The 18,026-nt window shown below is 47.7% G+C and overlaps 8 protein-coding genes across 8 annotated transcripts; 3 read left to right on the top strand and 5 right to left on the bottom strand.

Moving 5' to 3' along the window:
* Nucleotides 1-897: 897 nt before the first annotated feature.
* N7447_005993 (uncharacterized protein) lies at nucleotides 898-1,155 on the bottom strand (the record flags this gene model as incomplete). Its single annotated transcript, XM_057230255.1, has 1 exon — nucleotides 898-1,155. The coding sequence occupies one exon, from the start codon at nucleotides 1,153-1,155 to the stop codon at nucleotides 898-900; it is 258 nt and encodes an 85-aa protein (XP_057085345.1).
* Nucleotides 1,156-1,496: 341 nt separating this feature from the next.
* On the bottom strand, nucleotides 1,497-2,923 carry N7447_005992 (Plant methyltransferase dimerization; the record flags this gene model as incomplete). Its single annotated transcript, XM_057230254.1, has 5 exons — nucleotides 1,497-1,819; nucleotides 1,881-2,347; nucleotides 2,400-2,523; nucleotides 2,575-2,701; nucleotides 2,756-2,923. The coding sequence occupies 5 exons, from the start codon at nucleotides 2,921-2,923 to the stop codon at nucleotides 1,497-1,499; spliced, it is 1,209 nt and encodes a 402-aa protein (XP_057085344.1).
* A 1,578-nt stretch (nucleotides 2,924-4,501) lies between these two features.
* N7447_005991 (uncharacterized protein) lies at nucleotides 4,502-5,389 on the top strand (the record flags this gene model as incomplete). The annotated part of the gene is made up of 3 exons (XM_057230253.1): nucleotides 4,502-4,810; nucleotides 4,868-5,004; nucleotides 5,050-5,389. 3 exons carry the CDS (start codon nucleotides 4,502-4,504, stop codon nucleotides 5,387-5,389), a joined length of 786 nt encoding a protein of 261 aa, XP_057085343.1.
* Nucleotides 5,390-7,303: 1,914 nt separating this feature from the next.
* Nucleotides 7,304-9,133, bottom strand: N7447_005990 (putative NADPH oxidase (NoxA); the record flags this gene model as incomplete). The annotated part of the gene is made up of 4 exons (XM_057230252.1): nucleotides 7,304-8,193; nucleotides 8,251-8,660; nucleotides 8,714-8,968; nucleotides 9,024-9,133. The coding sequence occupies 4 exons, from the start codon at nucleotides 9,131-9,133 to the stop codon at nucleotides 7,304-7,306; spliced, it is 1,665 nt and encodes a 554-aa protein (XP_057085342.1).
* A 2,298-nt stretch (nucleotides 9,134-11,431) lies between these two features.
* N7447_005989 (uncharacterized protein) lies at nucleotides 11,432-11,977 on the top strand (the record flags this gene model as incomplete). The annotated part of the gene is made up of 3 exons (XM_057230251.1): nucleotides 11,432-11,489; nucleotides 11,546-11,862; nucleotides 11,921-11,977. 3 exons carry the CDS (start codon nucleotides 11,432-11,434, stop codon nucleotides 11,975-11,977), a joined length of 432 nt encoding a protein of 143 aa, XP_057085341.1.
* A 528-nt stretch (nucleotides 11,978-12,505) lies between these two features.
* On the top strand, nucleotides 12,506-13,567 carry N7447_005988 (mismatch-specific DNA-glycosylase; the record flags this gene model as incomplete). Its single annotated transcript, XM_057230250.1, has 1 exon — nucleotides 12,506-13,567. The coding sequence occupies one exon, from the start codon at nucleotides 12,506-12,508 to the stop codon at nucleotides 13,565-13,567; it is 1,062 nt and encodes a 353-aa protein (XP_057085340.1).
* Nucleotides 13,568-14,049: 482 nt separating this feature from the next.
* Nucleotides 14,050-14,505, bottom strand: N7447_005987 (SBDS family protein; the record flags this gene model as incomplete). The annotated part of the gene is made up of 3 exons (XM_057230249.1): nucleotides 14,050-14,097; nucleotides 14,159-14,282; nucleotides 14,342-14,505. 3 exons carry the CDS (start codon nucleotides 14,503-14,505, stop codon nucleotides 14,050-14,052), a joined length of 336 nt encoding a protein of 111 aa, XP_057085339.1.
* A 553-nt stretch (nucleotides 14,506-15,058) lies between these two features.
* On the bottom strand, nucleotides 15,059-17,767 carry N7447_005986 (putative Rho guanyl nucleotide exchange factor; the record flags this gene model as incomplete). The annotated part of the gene is made up of 6 exons (XM_057230248.1): nucleotides 15,059-15,984; nucleotides 16,033-16,258; nucleotides 16,313-16,531; nucleotides 16,581-16,781; nucleotides 16,836-17,153; nucleotides 17,216-17,767. 6 exons carry the CDS (start codon nucleotides 17,765-17,767, stop codon nucleotides 15,059-15,061), a joined length of 2,442 nt encoding a protein of 813 aa, XP_057085338.1.
* Nucleotides 17,768-18,026: the final 259 nt, after the last annotated feature.

Raw genomic sequence — 18,026 nt, 5'->3', positions numbered from 1 at the left:
TAGGAGAACCTTGGGCCTCCTATGAGCTAAGCAAAATAAAAGCAAAAGCAAAAGAACACGATAACCCATAGATTTTCTCGCAGTCTGACTTTGGCTGCCCCTTTGATATGTTCGATGTCTACGATCAGATCATCAACATGATATTTCCAACCAGATCATCCCTGAGTTTGTAAGTTGGGTTCTGGATATCGTGAACCCCTTTCTCCGACGCTCGCATCTTCTCTCGGGTCGCTTGAGGGCTGGGATGGCAGCCTGCCAGGATACTTGTCATTTGGTCACTGGGTTTGATTCCTTGTTTGCGCCACAGTCTGATTTGGTCATTGGTTGTACTCGTCTTCCTTCTCTGTTGGATTGAGGACATGAAAGCATGTCAGGGCCAGTAGGTTTAATTCCTTTAGGCCAGGAAGCGTGAGTTCGAAAAGGCCACCCAGGGTTCCTGCAGCCTTGGAACACTGCTCAGGGGACACAATTTGTCCGGGCATTGCTGGTAACTAGACAACACGCCGGTCAAAGACTCCTAATTCATCTTTGTCGTCAACATCATTCTCGGACTTAGAAGCAGACTCTGTCTTGTCGACAGTTGCATACCTGGTAAATACGGCTTTGTACAAACATGAGGAGGACTTACGACCGGTAGTTCCTTTCGAGGATTATATTATTAATTTTGAGGAATTCTGCGTTATACCGGGGCGTCTGGTATGATCACCAGAAACGAGGATAGCTGGGTTTTAGATCGAAGATTGTGACGGGCAGAGAACATAGTTATGCCCCTCTAACGCAATATTTCTCATTTCCAAATCCATCTAGATTGACGTGCCACCGGGCCTAGCCATAGGTAGACTGTTTAACCAAGGCAATGGGTGGACACTTTGGTCTTGTGTCAATGGAAGTATCGTGCTAAGTGGGTATGTCTGGTGTAGTGCCGGTGCTGACTTCAAGCTTTTCTTGATTAGACAGGTCAATAGAATCTATGGATGGGAGTTTGGACCTCGTGACAGTGGATGTCTCGGGCATGATGCCATTTTCAATGGCAGTGGCACACTGAGTAGGTGCTTTCGACACAGCGCTGGGTTCGAGTTCGCAATCTTTTTGGGTAGACTGTTCAAGAAAGTCCAGAAGAGGCTGTGGCCTCGTCTCACTGTAGACCTCATACATGATGGGTTAAAGGTAAAAATGACAACAGTGGAGTGAGATAAAACCTTCAAAGGAGGAGTAAGAGAGTGGAGAAGATATGCGGCTCAGCGGGCTTGGCAAGCTTTAAATGTGAACAGCGTATGGAAGGTCACGTGTCAACCCACTGTCTTACAGGGCCGTTGGCTCGCCCTTGTCACAGCCAAAGCAATTTTGGCCATATACAAAATAAAACAGACATATCGATGCTTTTTGGAAGTTCCATTTCCCGTGTATCTAGATCTATAGTAAGGTCCCTCAAGCTGATCAATCAAATATTCAAGCCGGAGGCTGATTTTGGCTTTTTTCTCAGATGTTGGCTCTGTTTAAGAGCTCTCTGCCAGTTCAGCTTCAATGATCCCCAAGCCGTCGCCCTCACGAACCCAGAATTTGATGACTCGCAAACCAACAGACGTCAGTAAATTACTCCAGCGCTGGCGAGTTCTCTCCAAACCCGAGCAGAAAACCATCACAGCGATATCGGTCATGCAAGGAAGCGAGCGAGCATTCTGATCAGGAAGAATATACTCTTCCATGATAACCTTGGAGAAACCGCGCTTCATAGCCGGCTTGAGATTGTTAAATATGATGGTCGCTTTCTCATCAGACCAGTCATGCAACACGTTCTTGAAATAGTACGCGCGTGCCCCTGCGCATAAATGTGTTAGCCCCATCCAAACGCATAAATATGCACACATGATAAGACTTACCATGAATCGGCTGAACCTCAGCAAAGAAGTCATGCGCAACAGTGTCAATGGAAGCCGCCTCTAGATCCTGTGCGCCACGCACTTCATCAATCACAGACGAAAGATCCTCCAGTATCAGTTTGCCTGGGGCATCTGGCAATCTCTTCCTAAATCCAATCAAGTCATGGCCACGGCCAGCACCAAGGTCTACCAAAAGTGGTGTTTCGGTAGTCATGTCCGGGTGATCGAGAAGCTGTTTGCGAACAGGGAACCAGTCGGCCCAGTGTGGACGGTCAGCGCGCTGTCCTTCCATAAAGCTATTGAATCGAGTCAAAGCTTCTGGATTCTGGCAGAGCCATGTAAATCCATCTGTTTTCAGCTCGTGAGTGTATTGAAGAGGGGCGAACAGGGGATCTTCTGGGTTGCGATAGTTGGTAGATTGGAGATATTCGGGGACTTTTTGGATTGAGGGCAGGAACTCATGGAAGCTGGTTGGATTAGCTTGCTATTATTCCCTTTTGTGAATTTGGAGCAGCTTACAGTGATCCCACGACACCAATTGACGTGCGCTGGGTCATTTCTCGGGATAGCGCGGTGGGGAGGTATTCGTTGGGAGCCGGCTCTTCTACGAAGCCATTGGCGACTAGAACTCGCATAATGCGCTCTGAAAGCTGGTTAGATCTCCCGCCTTTCCCGTTATCAACTATTTACTTACCGACTAGAAGAGGGTCTGCCGGCTTTGCTGCGGCTAGTTCGGCCAGAGGCACTGGGGCCGTGGCCTGAGCTAGCACAGGAAATACATTCATATCTTGGGCCGTCTTGACGGCCATGAGAATAATGGGCTTTCCAAATGGTTACTAATATATAATAATTCTCAGGGATCATATATAGCTTACAGAAAAGGACAACTTGAGGATCGCATCTTTGGGTCGTTCCAGCGCACGCGCTAGCTGCGCAGCCTTTTCCTGTGCTTCAACTCGAAATCTGTCGGTTTGAGTTGATTCATAGGAATCAAGTGAAGCCTTCGCTTCTGCCAAGATACTCTGAAGATGCTGGATATCCATTGTATTCGAAAGACCAAGAAGAATGAGGAAACCACAGGCTGAAGCAGAGGTTTCGGCTCAAATATTAGTCCTGTTGTACATAACTCTTCCGTGCCGAGATAGAAAATCTAGCTAATGCAATAGACCCAACACGTATGCTGTAAGATTCACTCAACCATCCGAGATCTGCATAGGATCCACACCGAGAACATGCGCATTGTGGAATGTCTCCGCTGGGGGCGGAAGATCGGGACGGCAAGGCACTCAGTCGAAACTCAAACCAGCCTACACGTCCACCCAGCCCATTAATTTGTTTTCTTAGTGGAGGAAAAGAAGAGAGAGAGGACAGCAAACTCTCGTGTCCCAAAATATAGTCACGTGGCCATGGTCTGTCTATGTTTAGGCTTTGTTGTAGACGGTTTGTTGTAGATGGAGAAGTCGGAATCAAGAAGCACGTCTGTGGAGACTATTTCATTTAAATGAGGTCACAATAGTTGCCTACTAAACTTGTGGCTCGAAATGCATCATGACATTCTATGACCAACAATCTCCACCAAGCAAGCTATTGTTAACCATCGCCCACGATAGCCTATCGGGGCGATTAGTGCTCGATATTTCGACTATCACACACTTGTGCTCTCCATTTTCCCCTCTCAGTATTCAAAGATACATGTAAAAGTGGGAAAGGAGATCTACATTCTCACTCAACGAGGGGTTGCTCACACTACAACACATACGTACCGGATCATGCCCGGCACTCGAGACCTTTCCCTTTCCGTTTTAGTGCTCACCTCTTGCCGCTTTTTGATCACAGAGTAAAACTGAGCACGTCCCTGAGTACCCTGACTTGACCACGGGCCGTTATATAATCAATGCGATTTGCTCACTGATCATCATCTGAGCGCCCTGGTTTGCTTGAGTGCTCACTGAGTATAGGGATGAGCGGCCAAAGCTACATCAATACAATGCGACGCGCTAATTCCATCGTGTGCAACCCTTGCCATTTAGATCTATCAAAAAAGGACCACAGTCAACGTGGCCGTTCGTTCCGGACTCGATCCTATCCAAGTATAAAATCTCAGTGAGGCTATTCAATTGACCTACCATTGTTTCCCTGTCACATCCCAGTGGGGTCCATGCATCCCGGTAATCCAGACGGGAACTCAGGTGTGATTACATAAGAGCATTTAACCACTCGGTCAAAAGATCATAACCTCCGATTGTCCAGCGGTATATATACTAGATTCTGCTCGGGACACTCCCAGTACTTTAGTCTAGTATCTGTAGATAGCTTTTCTCTTCTCGCAACTACAGGTTTTCTATACTCTATTGTTTCATATTCTCTAGTATCTGTCTCTCAGTTAGGAAATTATAAAGGAAATTGACGGAGTTCAAATCTCAAAAGCTTAAGTCAGAACCTCCCGCAGTGGAACCCAGGAACAATTTTTGTGAGTGGGGGAGAGTACTCGAAAAGGCACGGTGAGGTGGGCAGGTTTCATGGTTTTCATCTCCAAAATATCGATTCATGAAGATATTTCTGACATGCTATTCTCACTTCGAAAGCAGATATACCAGCATGCTCGCGTCACAGACAGACAAATGGGACCAGAACATGACACCGAACTATTCTGCCTTCCCAAGAACCATGCCAACATCCACAGCGATAATGTCTCTCAATCCCAAAAGAAGAAAACGAAGCTACGAACAGGGTATGAATGGCGCCATGGCGCGACGATCTGCCTCGCTGCGACTATTACAATTCTCCTGTTGAATATCATTATGACGGCCGTCGCTGCTTCCCGCGCAGAAAACCCATCATTTGAAGCGGAGGCTATTTTTGCAGGTGACTGTGGACGCGCGAAATATTGGTCAACGGCATTGCATATTTTAATCAACATTTTTGGGACTGTTCTTCTAGGAGCCAGTAATTACTGTATGCGATGCTTGAGCGTCCCTTCCTGACAGGACGTCGATCGCATGCACGCGACCGGCAAGTGGCTGGATGTTGGAAGACCGAGCATAGCCAACCTGCGGGTGATGAAATGGAAGCAGGTGTCACTTTGGTGTTTATTGCTTCTCAGTTCACTTCCATTGCATATGCTGTGAGTGTTGTGCGGTATTCGCTTCGAACCAGCTAACAGACGTAGGTATAACTCGATCGTGTTCTCGACAATGACTTCCAATGCATATGGAATTGTTCTTGTTTCTTCGAATGTCTCCATTGAATCCGTAGACTCTGCTACCGACTCCTGTTACGAAAAGCTTGTGGGAACAGACCCGGCACACATACAGTCAACATATCGCGACGGCGAATTTGAAATTCTCAGCAAAAAAGCCTGCATCGAGGCATATAGAGTGCCATTTCTCTCCGACCGCCGAACACTTTTGCTCGTTTCTGAAAATTCTTCAATTCCATCTCCAGGTTTCTGGGTTGGAGCCGGAAATCCAACATCGTCCACGGATGATGGTCAGGATCCGTTCGGATAGATGTGCGATAGTCCCGGGATCGATAAATCTTCTGGATCCTCCGGTTGCCTTCGATCTGATGTTCTTGAGCAGATTGATATGTGCGCAGTAATGGCAAATTCCTTTACCACAAATACAGTTGTTGTGGCGGCGCTGGATGGCTCATTTGCCTTTGCTGTCTCTAATTACTATGATTCAGCTCATTTGCCTTTGCTGCCTCTAATTACTATGATTCACAGGGTACATCACTGCCACGTCTCGTTCAATCGGACCTAAACACACTAGGGGGCTTGCTCGAGGTGAGTGAGGGCTGTAATACGGTTAAGGACACTTGGGACTTGCTTCGCAGTGAGGATTAGGAGACCCCATCGTTTGCTTCCACGGTCGCAGTGTATAATTCACATGCGAGCTGTGCCTCACCCTCGAGCATGACTCTATGACCACAGCATTACTACTCAATTGACTATTATCTGAGCCAGAGGGTGGAGGAGCAGTGTTACCTAATTCTAACATCTCTACCGTCTAGGGTTTAGGTTTCGCTGCCGTCTAACCGTAAACCCTACTTCGCTATTTAATAATATGTCGCCTTATCGCTATAGTGCTCCTCTCTAACACCCCTCAGATTATTCACTTCATTCTATATTATCTGATTAACAGTATTCTCACACGTATGCTTATGGCCGCCGAATATAATAACTACTCTATCCGCCGAAAGCCCCTTCGCGTGTCATGGCCCGAAGGCCTTTAACGCTCCACCTATTTCCTTAGTTTGCCATGTATATATAGCGTTCCACTTATGTTAATCTCTGCCTTGTTACATTAGTTACTATCATTAGGTATCTCATACGTTCGTATCGTCTAGTATGACTAGTTTAATGTCGTTGATGAAAGTAAGATAATCTCCACATATAACCTCTCACTAATCGCTATGATGTTTACGCTCTTAGTCGCCGGTTTAGCATTTACCTTACTGACTGGATTAGGGTTTAGACGATTTCTTAACTCGCATGCCGCTTACCGGGAATTATAGTCTAGCGATCAGTGCAGCGTGCCATCCACTAATGGGCGATAAGAATGCAGCCCTTAAACCAATCATGTGGGGTGGGGGTTCACTTTATGCAGCCGATGATGGAGAGAGAACTTTAATGGCAGAAACAGCCTAACTAGGGAGCGAGGAGACTAATAAGAGTACAGAAGAGAAGATTTAGGTCTTACGGAATATGGATTCTGTCATTTCTCATTGCAGTTTCAGCTCGATGGACGTGGTAGAACCAGTATCTTCGCGACGTTATGTCTAGACATACGGATGCTTCTGCAGATCAAGCAAATGCTCACCTTCCTTTGCCTTTGTAACGGTGTGTTTCCACCCAGGTTCCTACTCTGTTCCAAGCTAATTCAATATAGTTTTATACGGGTCGAATGTTGATTTTAATGAGAAAACGGCGATGGAGGTTCCAGACAACATGTTCTCGGAATCAGGGGCATCCTTGATGATGTGAGGTGTATATAATGCTCTAATCTCTGTATTAAAAAGAAATCTATACAGGCAACAGAAAGCCAAGAACTGCTAGCTAATACTATTATCCCCATATAGATAACTTCCATTTACAAAGGAAATCAGGACCTATAATCGTAATTTACGGACACATCAAAAGCTAGACAGTATTATTCAAAGAACATTGTTAATTCTATTGCCATATATTCCTACAACCGAGCATTCCCACTGGTACCCACGTATATTCTGATTGCTTCTCTCGTAACAAACCGGCTCATGCCTCGCTTCAGGATATAAAATCCGGTGTAGCAGGGCTAACCTAGAGAGTCCATGGAATCATAGAAGAGTCATACTTATCAAAAGGAGAGATTCGTGATTCGTGTCATTCGTATATAGAACAAGATAAAAAAGAAAAAGGCGAAAAGACACCAGAAACAAGACTAGAAGTGTTCCTTCCAGAATTTGAACCGAACATCCTTGGTTGATGAGGATTTGGCCGCATCGCTAATCTGCATGGCAGCAGTATTAGGACCACAGAAGTACACACCAATCTCAGTGGTACCAGAATTCTGAAGACCTGTCATGTAGGACTGGTTCAGCAATCCAAGCTTCATAGCCGTGAAGAGTCGCTTGAAGTCAGGACGACCGAAGTTTGTCCGACTCTTTAGCTCGGTGAGAGGATCAAGGGCCTGACCGACAGAGTTGAGGTAGATATTTGCAGCGGTGTCAGCGTCGAGGCGCTGTGTGAGGTAGGTATGAATACGCAAGAACTCGGTGCTTCCATCGTGAGCAGCTACATTGGCGGATTGAGCTTCGAGGGAAGATAATAGGGCTTGGAACCACTCGAACGACGAGGTATCCTTGCAGACCCAGATAAACTCGACACGTCGTAGTCGGCGAGGGGGGTTTGGACTAGAGCGGAGATGCCAAATGTTCTTGAGAATAGATGCCCATGGTGTGACTCCGATGCCGGTGCCGATGAGAACTGCGATTTCGTTCTCGAACACGTCTTCTGCCGGTGCACCGTATGGTCCATCTATACGAATTGCGGGCATGGTTTGTCCATTCTGCAGGGCCACTTCGTACATGCCGTTCGGGTCAAGGCCTTCAAGATCTTTGGCTTGAGCGGGACCGCAACCGAGGGCATCTCCAAGAGCTCGGGTAAAATCTCCGACTTGACGGACGTGGACACTGAGATATGGATCAAAGGGACAGGAGGTAATGGTGAATGGATGCCATTGGGTACTAGAAACATCAGGTACTTGGAGGAATACCCATTGCCCGGCTTTGTACTTCATGCTTGGTTTGTGGAATTGGATCTCCATGGCGGCTACGGTCATTGGTTAGCTGTGATCAATCCATCATTTGTGAAAGAAGAAGATCATACCATAAGGATGACGGATGACTTTTGTGATGACTGTCAACCGCCGGCAACGGATCTCCCTATAGAGTCGCTCTATGAGATACAAACCTCCGATGACCAACTCCCATCTCCAACCTTCATAGCCCAGGCAATGATCCCAGAACTGTTTTCCTGCGAAAGGGGATATTGGGCTGGCGGTGTCTCGGACAAAGCACCCAGTAGCGTGGGTATAGAGTGCCAACATAAACGGAATAAAAAGGTGGTGCGCATACCAGAAGGTTTCATATGCTTGCTGGCGAATGCGGTGGTGTGCGGTGGTATACATCAGCATCATGCACAGGAGCATCACATGGCCAGTGATGCCACCTGCCTGAGCAAAATGAATCTCGACTGCAAGTTCTGGGCGGATTTGATCTTTTTCGACATTGTAGAAACTGGCTAGTGTTAGCAAAATAGCCGTGACAAGCTGGATTGGCAAGCAGCTTACTTAACGTAGTGAGCAGCGGTGTGGATGGCTGTGAATACTAGTATAGCATAGGCTACTTGCTGATGGAACCACGCCGACTCATCTAGTGGTAACCATCTAATCTGTGGTCTCAGCCATCGGAGGATGTTCCGACACATAGGAAATAGGATCAATGTGCAATCGACCGAAAGCACAAGGCCTGCGCCTCGCGATATCCAGACTGAATAGTTAAGGATATTCAGCCCCGCTAACTTTGGATTTGTGGCTTGCAGGTACCTATGAGAAAGTTAGCAACACAATCCAGGATCCTGGTAAACGTCAAAATACATACCATCCTAGAGCAAAAAGACCAATATGTAGACCCCAAAAGAACAAATGGAACAAGACCCCGGAAACAGTCACGTTCGCCCTCTTCAGCCAGGAGTCTTGGGCTGCGGCCATTCTTTCTTCACGTTTTTAGGAATGTCGACCAGCGACAAGTAATGTAGGCGATAAGTGATAATTCAATCAAAGGAGTGACGAGACGGTTGACCAGCAACCCGGTAATATACACTGAAGTTCTGTCGAAAGTGGAATCTCCTGATCCTGTTTCACTGCAAGACTCCAATGTTAATATTGATAGTCGGTGGCTTTGGAGTTTGTCAACGTCGTTGTTTCTCCATGAACTTGGCGCGAATCACGATTTTTCAGGATAACTTTCGCTTGGAACCTGAGAATCAGGGCCTCGGTGTACTGGAAATATTCCAAGTAAAAAGGCACACTTGCAGCTCGCGATGCTGCTCAATCAAGATGTCTAGAAACTGAGTGTGAGATGTACGTGTTGTCGCGAGCGCTGTTGGCGTTTCGCCGGGGGATTCCCCTGCACGTCCCCTTTCGAATACAAGAGGTTACTGGATTGAGATAAATGTGATATTCTATCGGGTTGAGGTTGTAGACATGGTTGACGTCAATAGATGAGTAAGGACGAAGAAAATTTGGAGGTTCAGAGAATCCCAGTGTTGTGTTTTAGCTGCAGGGGTGAGGAGGGGGGCCGATCTATAATTACATCGCTTCCAGCGGGCACTACGGTAGATTTTAGTCCAATAGACTAATCCTATAATGTCTGTGCTTTTTAAATTCTCCTAGGAATTGGTAGTGGAGAGACTAAAAGAGTGATTTTAGAGGCTAGAATCTTGTCGCTTAAAATCCTCGTCGGTTTCCACCAGGTCTCTTTCGACTATCATCTTGGCTGATGCTGGCAAAAGTCCTGCTTATGACCTTGGGCCTCTGTTTTAATTAATACACTGCGAAATTTTCTATTTTTAAAGACTATTAGTAGCAGGCACACCAATCATGACACGGAGTTTATACGCCGTACGAAGTAGCAGTCTGACCACCGTGCCACGTTCCCCGCGATGAAGCGAGTCTAGTACGAAAAAGGAAGCCACCCTGTTCGACCGATCCTATCCAGGTCGGCTTTTTGCTCTAATCATGATGGGCTTGAACTGGTGGAAGCTAAACGAGTCGAAGCCGAAGTTTGAAAGGGATTGATCCCCCGGTGGCAGAGAGGCTGATGAGTGGTTGTGAGCGGGCAGCGTTAAATGAAGCCAAGGAAAGAAAGTTGCTGGGAGATTGACCTATTGCAAGCCTCCTGCAAGCGCTGACTTCCCATCACACAGGAGCCCCGAGGGTTGCCCGCGGTCAATTGGTGAAAATACCTGTCATTCGGTTCAGGATCCTTAAGCGAGTAGCAGTTCTGGCCCAAATATAGAATAGTGACTGACTCGAGCTATGTTTCCTCATCAACGACAGTTTTTTCCCCGATGAAAGTCTCCACTTAGTACTGAAAGCTAAACCAGACACGGGTTCACTCTGCAGAAGATGCAGAAAGACGGTGTGTTGCACCGAATTGAAATCAGGGCTACAGTGGTCATCTGATCTGGAATGTTCCAAACTGTCTCTGGTACAAAGCCGAGACAGCGTAGACAACCCAGGCAGTCCAGAAAATCGTAGGCCTCGACATCAATAAAACAATTTGAATGTCAATGAGACGAGAGAGAATCCAGACCCCTGTGCGTTCCATGCGTGCTACTGCAGTTCATCACGCCAAGACTAAGCGCTCCGGCTTCTGATTTGCGGATACCCACTCTACGATCCGCTCCGTCACATCCCCCACTCTCCAATCACATGGGCTATGTCAATTCTTCAAGAGCTCGGGAAGAGGGGATTGTCAAGGATTCGGTGAGCTTTCCGACGATGATTGGTCTACAATACTTGTATCCGAGCAGGTCACAGGTTAGCCGTATCCTTCTTGCATGTCGACCAACCCCATGCAGCGATTTACCTTTTTGGCGCTCGACAATCACATCCTGGCAAAGTGATCCGAGTTTTGGCTGATCAGAGGGGTCGGTTATCTAAGTATAGATTATTATACCTGGTCGCGCCTGCAAGCATGCCACTCGGATCATGCTGCTTTTTCTTTCCCATATGAGATCATGCTTCCACGATAAGCCCTTGCAATAATATCCACTCTCCATGTGCTCTGGGTTCTCCAACTCAATAAACATCTCCATGGCTTGTTGATCGTATGATGAAGTGATTTTCTCACAGAGTCTGTCGCAGCTATTTGGGATTGCCCAACATTAGTCTCGCACTTTGTCACTCACATCCAAGTGACTTTATTTCCTCCGAGATCTTCGCTGGACGAAGCTCTACCACACAGAACTATTTTCACACGGCTGCGTGCCCTGGCTCAACACAATGGGCCGGCTGATCAAGAACCACTGGGGGAGGTTAATCATTCTCACCGCGGCAGCTTGTACGTTACCCACTCAAAACTCCAACTCGAAACCGGCACTGACAGAATGCAAACAGACCAAGTCGCCAGCGCTATTGAGGCCTTCATCTGGCCCAAGGTATTCTGGGACTTCATCTCCAGGAACCTCGATGCGGCCGTCGCCCCAATACCCGTTCTCCAAATCCTAAACCTCATTATGGGGCTCGTGGGCATAGCCTGGGAATGGCCTCTCAAGCCACTTGCTGGCTCAATACCACACCGCAGCATTGAAATCCGTCTTATCATATATCCCCTCAGCGCCCTCCTCGCGGCACTTCTCTATCAAGGCACCGACCCTGCGATATATTATTTGATTGGCATCGGTGTATATTTCTGGGCCTACAGTGAAGGCGAGGTGTGTTCTTCCGCATATTCCGACATAGTCTGTCCCATGCTAACAAAATATTATATAGATTATTTGCCCGGAGCCTTGGACCTTGCCGAAACGGCATGGGCTACTGAAAGCATAACAATCGGTTCGGTCTGGCGCATTGGATGCAGCAGACGCAGATCATGTAAATAGTTTAATCCATAACGAACTTGACGACTTGAAGAATGACATTGCTTGTATCATTAATCTCTTCTGGGCGGTGTGGGTATATGGTCTATAGCATGCGCGGGGACTACCCGAATATTCCTCCTACTTGTGTTCTCAACTTGCGTAATCTAAATTGTCATTTTTCAATTGACCGCATCACTGTTCTCCTCTCACGGCATCTAGAATAGTCGCAACCATAACTAAGTTAATATGTCGATGCCTTGTCGGTGAGGCACCAACCACGACTTGGCCTGGCACGTGATGCTCTAAGCAGACTCGAGAAAATTTAGGCAGACTCAAGAAACACGACGTCATGTTGACAATAACACCCACATTTACATTTAAAGCTCATGATCTAGAAGATCCCATATAGATGCCTTAAGCTGCGTTTATATGCTACGAACGGCCTCGGGACTGCTTAGAACCCTCGAACTAACCAATCTCACTGACACCAAACAAGATGTCTCCGCCTACAGAAATCCAACCCAAAGTAGAGGAAGACGAGCTCGTCCTCGAAACAGAGGATGTCCCAGTCAACAAAATTACCAGTTTCAATGGCAAGCTGCAGCAATTCCTACATAAGGGGACTGCAGCGCACTCAGCCCCAAGTGCCTCGAGCACAACTATATCGCAACGCCGCATAAACACCACCAATACCGAATATAAACCAAACATTAGCGAACGTCAATCAGAAGTCATCATCTCTAGCCCAAAGCGCAAGAAAACGGATCCACAAACAACAGCGTCGGCGACCACAACCACAACCACCCTGCGCACCACCCGCTCCCAATCAATCTTAATGACAACGCCTCCATCCCCTGTCCCAACCAAACGCAAACGCAGCAAACCAACCCCAAAATCCCCACCCACACCCCCACTCGCCTGCCCATCAGCCGCAGAATCCCTCCTCCGCGACACAATCCCGCCAAACCTGATCCTCCTCCTCGTAGGTGTGAACCCAGGAATAAAAACCGGGATAACGGGGCACGCCTACGCACACCCGTCAAATCTATTCTGGAAACTGCTGCATTCCTCGGGGATAACAAGTATCCGCCACATACCAGCAGACACATACAAGCTTCCTGCGCTGTACAGCGTGGGCAACACGAACATTGTTGAGCGGCCGACGCGCGACGCGAGCATGCTCAGTCGTGCGGAGATGGATGCTGGTGTGCCAATTCTCGAGGCTAAGGTTGCAGCCCAGAGGCCTGAGGTTGTTTGTCTTGTTGGGAAGAGTATTTGGGAAGCTGTTTGGCGGGTTAGACATGGGAGGGGGATTCGGAAGGAGGAGTTTCGGTATGGGTGGCAGGCGGAGACGGAGAATATGGGGCGTGGTGATGGGTGGGATGGTGCGCCTATTTTTGTCGCTACGACGACTAGTGGGCTTGCGGCGGGGATGAAACCTGCGGAGAAGGAGGCTGTTTGGGCGGAGTTGGGGAGTTGGGTTGTAAGGAGGAGGGCGGAGAGGGTGGATGATGTGGTTGTTAAGGATGAGGTAGTGGTGAAGGAAGAGGTTTTCTAATATGGGGTTTATCATTTACTGTTGCTTCTATCATAGATGTGGCTATACCATACCTATACTATCATGAGCTATGATCATTCACATGTTGCTTATTACATGAACCGATTTACAAATGGAAATGTTGAAGATGAAGATGGACAAAAATTTCTTTGTATTTATTTGTAGACGAGTGAAATCGCTCATCATTCATTATCTCATGATATCAGGTGCAGAAGCCTGTGAGTATCAAGATGCAACCCCAGAAACGGCAAGCCCTCTAGCCCATTCCGGGGCTTCGGATAGAGGGTGTTACATGACGTTTTCCGAAAGGATCATGCGCCAAAGTGCCATACAAGAGACGATCGAGGGATATGGATATCTCAATAGAGGTCAAGGTGAGGGGTAAAGGAGGAGGGGGTGTAGGTGTGCAGGGCGTGCTTCAATGTGACACATCGACAACTGTCCGATGTCCCCATTGGCCTCGAAAGGAGGACCGGTCAGATTTAGCGGCTGCCGTTGGAGTCATTCTTGCTTCCCTCACGCTCGCGTGCCTGTTAAAAGTCAAGTTAGTATACAAATCTCAATTGAGTAATGTGGAACTGAATCACTTACCGTGGTGGCCTGGAATTCGCCGCCTTCGAGGATCTTGACAATGCACTCTTCCTCCTTAGTTGTGCCGAATTCATTCTGGAGAGAGCTCTGGCTGGCGGTATCGAGGACACCCTGCGCTCCGTGACTGTATATAGATGTTAACGATCTTGACGTAATGATAATAAAAGAGCTGAAAACACCTACGAGTGAGTCAGGAAAATCTTCCAGCCGTTCAGGACTTCAGTCAGGGGAATGCTGCGGTCGGTCTTCCACTTCTTGAGGATCTCAAGGTCGTCCACGAAGACAATGAAGTCGTCGGAGCTACCCTTGTAGAAGATCTTGGAGGCAGTTTCGTTTCCACGAGCCATATTGAAGTATGTGAAGGTTTGGTTTTAAGAAAGGTTGAAGAGATTGGAATAGTGAAGAGAGTCAGTGAGAATGTTTGAGTGAAGAAGATTGAAAGGTAAAAAGGTGGTGGTTTAATAGCTGTCGAAGTGGGAGCTCAGGTGATGATGCTTAGTGACGTCACACTATAAGCTGATGCAAACAAAAAAAGCTCGCATTCTTGAGATATTTAGATTAATCTGAATTGTTCACAGTGGATAGCATTATATGTCATTAGTGGTTCTAGTCTCTCACTTTACTACGTTTCTTACACGGTGAGTTGCCAATTATTGCACCACACGACGTCATAATAGCTCCCCTACCCGCTATCGGATCCGCTGTGACGCCAAACGTGGGGATTCTCAAGTGGCAAGTTGGACATCTGCTTTGTATTCTTAGCTATACGGAATAATTCAAGCCATTATGTTTTCGCCAAGTTAATTATAATGCCCCTTTTGACTCCATTGCTCCCCCGAATGAACCAGAATCATCCAGAACCACAAAACGATAACAATCTAACAATACTTTGTAAGGACTTCACTCAACTTGAGAGCGGGTCTTTTTCAGCTTCTTGGGTGTCAAGGTACTAAAGAAATTCTTAGGAGACGACCATTTCTTGGAAGACGGAGATGACTCGGCACTCCCATCCTGGCTCCGTCGCTTCTCGCTGCGAGGTGAGGAAACCGACGATGCGGGCTTAGGTGAGCTTTTGAAAAGGAATGTGGACCGCCGAGGCGTGGTGGGGGGTGTCTGAGGCAGCTCAAACTCGACTTCCTTATCCTCCCCTATCTCGCTGCCGCCTATTTCCTCCTTGTCCATTGCATCGCTCTCTTTGTCGGGGTGCATCTCAGTCGATGCTGTTCTTGAATAGAAGGTACCTTCGGCGCTGGACGGTCTGGTGAACCCCGGGCGAAGGCTGAGCCGTCTCATGATCGAACCACGTCGGAAGAGATCACCCCTTCCGAGAACCATTCCTGGTGATGGAAGGAGATCCCCGGTGTAGACCTCCGAGATTAGTCGTTCCAGCCGGATTCGGTCGATTCGGCGAGCAGTCAATGTAAATATGGAGCGATCAACAAGTGTCTTGGGCCGTTCAATCTCACCTTCGGCCTGTGTGGCTGGTTCTTCGGTGTGGCGCGGGTAGTGTGTTTTCTTGATGACTACATGTTGAACGTGAGACTTGCGAGTCATGGTCGTTGAATCCATCGACCTCCGCGCCATGGAAGACACTGTGTACTGAACATGGTCTAAAGGGACCAGTGGGAGGGCCAGAAAAGAATGCTTTCCTGGCTGCCACGTCCTGGGCTGAGCCGTTTCGACCAAAGCGGCGGACATTTTGAGGATCTCAGTATTCCATAGCTTCTCTTCTGTTGCCGATGATGCACTGAGGACGAATTCGTAGTCCTCATCTTGGTCTTGGAACAGGAGCTTCCAAGAAAATAAACATCCGTAGCAATACAGCCCTGGTTGGTTAGATATATTTCGAACACAAATAGCAGAAAGTTGCTTACCTCGTCCATTTTGAAGCGTATCAATCTTGAGACTGTCTAGATAGATACATGCCACTGCTTCCAGTCGATGCAACCCATCAGTTCCCTTGGCGAAGAGAAAATAGCGGCGAAAAAGCACACAGACCATGAACTCTCCAATGGTGGTTTCGGCCGTTTGATATGTGACATGGAGCACACCGCACAAGACTAGTGGGCCTAAGTCTTTATATATATCTTGGAGTGCGTACTGTCCAAAATATTCAGTCATGCTCATTCCACGAATCGATCTGGGGTTACTTACCGATTTCGAGATATCCACCTTACCCTGGAGAGCGATTGTCTTTTGAATGCGATCTTTGTTGATCGGGTTTCCAGCTGCTAAATTGATCCGTGTCACCAGCACCCGTATATTATCCAAAACTTGTTCAATTCCGTCATGGGCAGACGGACAGTCACTGACAGGGGTAGCTCTGAGCAGATCTTGTAACACAAGGGGGTATTTGCAAAGACGTTGGATGGGCTATCTTCGTGTTAATGATTGAAACATCCACCAGGTCTTACTCACACACCTTGATTAACAAATCATTCAACGTCATTGACTTGTTGTTCTCCTGCCTGCGTCGCTCTGTGGATGCCACCGATTTCGAAAGCGCCTCGATCCCTTGATCGTATATTGTCCAGTTGGCAATTGACCGGCGTAAGAGAGCAACATCCTGTGTCAATAGTTCATAGTTGCTGCAAAATTGGTCATACACAGGGAATGAAAGTAACTATAAAATTCGCAGTCAATACGTGGACTAGTACCGGTGATATACGGATCTTACCAATTTTTCAAACTCACGAGCAACTTCCAGCACCTCTGTTGGTTCAGCGTTGAGTGCCATGAGGCGTTGGTTGATCGACGCCTTGAGTGAACGGGTCCTCAAAGATCGTTGCTGAAGCCCCCTTAGGCCACCCACATCAAGGGTCCCTATACGCTTGGTAATCCCGCGAGATGTAAGATCAGAGGCGCCTGCCTGTTGAGCTTGAGGCGCCGACAAGGGAGATACCGCCTGAAGCTGAGTCAAAAAGCGTTCATGTATTCCGAGGATCTCCTGGATGTTGTCATAGATCTCGCGCCTCGTGCTAAAGATCGTAAGGATCTGTGATTTTACAGAGCACGTCAGCATCAAACCAAGAGATTAAAATTGGCCTGATGGCTTACCCCGATAAGAGCCTTCAGACCAAGTACATAATCAGACTCTGTTTCGACAAGTTCCTGTAGGATATGGCGCCGTCTGGTGGACCGTGTCTCCGCGGCTTCATCAACATGGTGACTTGAGCTTGGCCGAGAGCTGTCACCAGAATGACGCACATCTGATCGTGTGCTCTGGTTTGTTGCGCTGTGAATAGTTGTCCTCGATCTTATCAAACTCTGACTTCCAATGCTTCCTGCGATTGTTTTGACGGTTCCGAGCTGCGATGAGCCGGATGTACTCGACTGATGGGACGTACTCGACTGATGGGATGCACTCGACTGGTGGGATGTGCTCGACTGGTGACCTTGCGAGCCATGGGAAGATGAATCTGACCAGCCCTCCACAAAGCGCGGTTGGAATACGGGGGACTCGTGCTTCCGTGCTCGAAAGCTGTCCATCCATCTCTTGAATGGACGAGTTGACTTATCGGTGGGAGTCACTCCACCACTACTTTCGAACTTCCCTTCGGATTCATCCTCCAGCAGGTCTTGTTTCTCGATTTTATCTTGGTCTGCCATGGTCCCAAATAGCGATCCCGCCCAATAAAATATAGGATTCAGATTCCGATGGCATGGAGAAAGAAGAGGCGAGCCTAACCGACTACTCAAAACAACGGGATCGAAGTTCATGGCGAGGGAAGAGCGACGGTGAGTGACTGCCTCGGCTACATCTTCAACTTTGGCAAGTGCACCGAAAATAGGGGAAACTGCCACTATTCAGGCAGCACAGAGTAGAGATTGCAAATTTGAAACCTATCCATGTACGTCATGAGGAAAG

Source organism: Penicillium robsamsonii (genome assembly GCF_028829455.1).
Source record: "Penicillium robsamsonii strain IBT 29466 chromosome Unknown utg000003l_segment0_segment0, whole genome shotgun sequence".
NCBI lineage: Eukaryota > Fungi > Ascomycota > Eurotiomycetes > Eurotiales > Aspergillaceae > Penicillium > Penicillium robsamsonii.
This window is presented reverse-complemented; position numbering and strand designations above follow the sequence as displayed.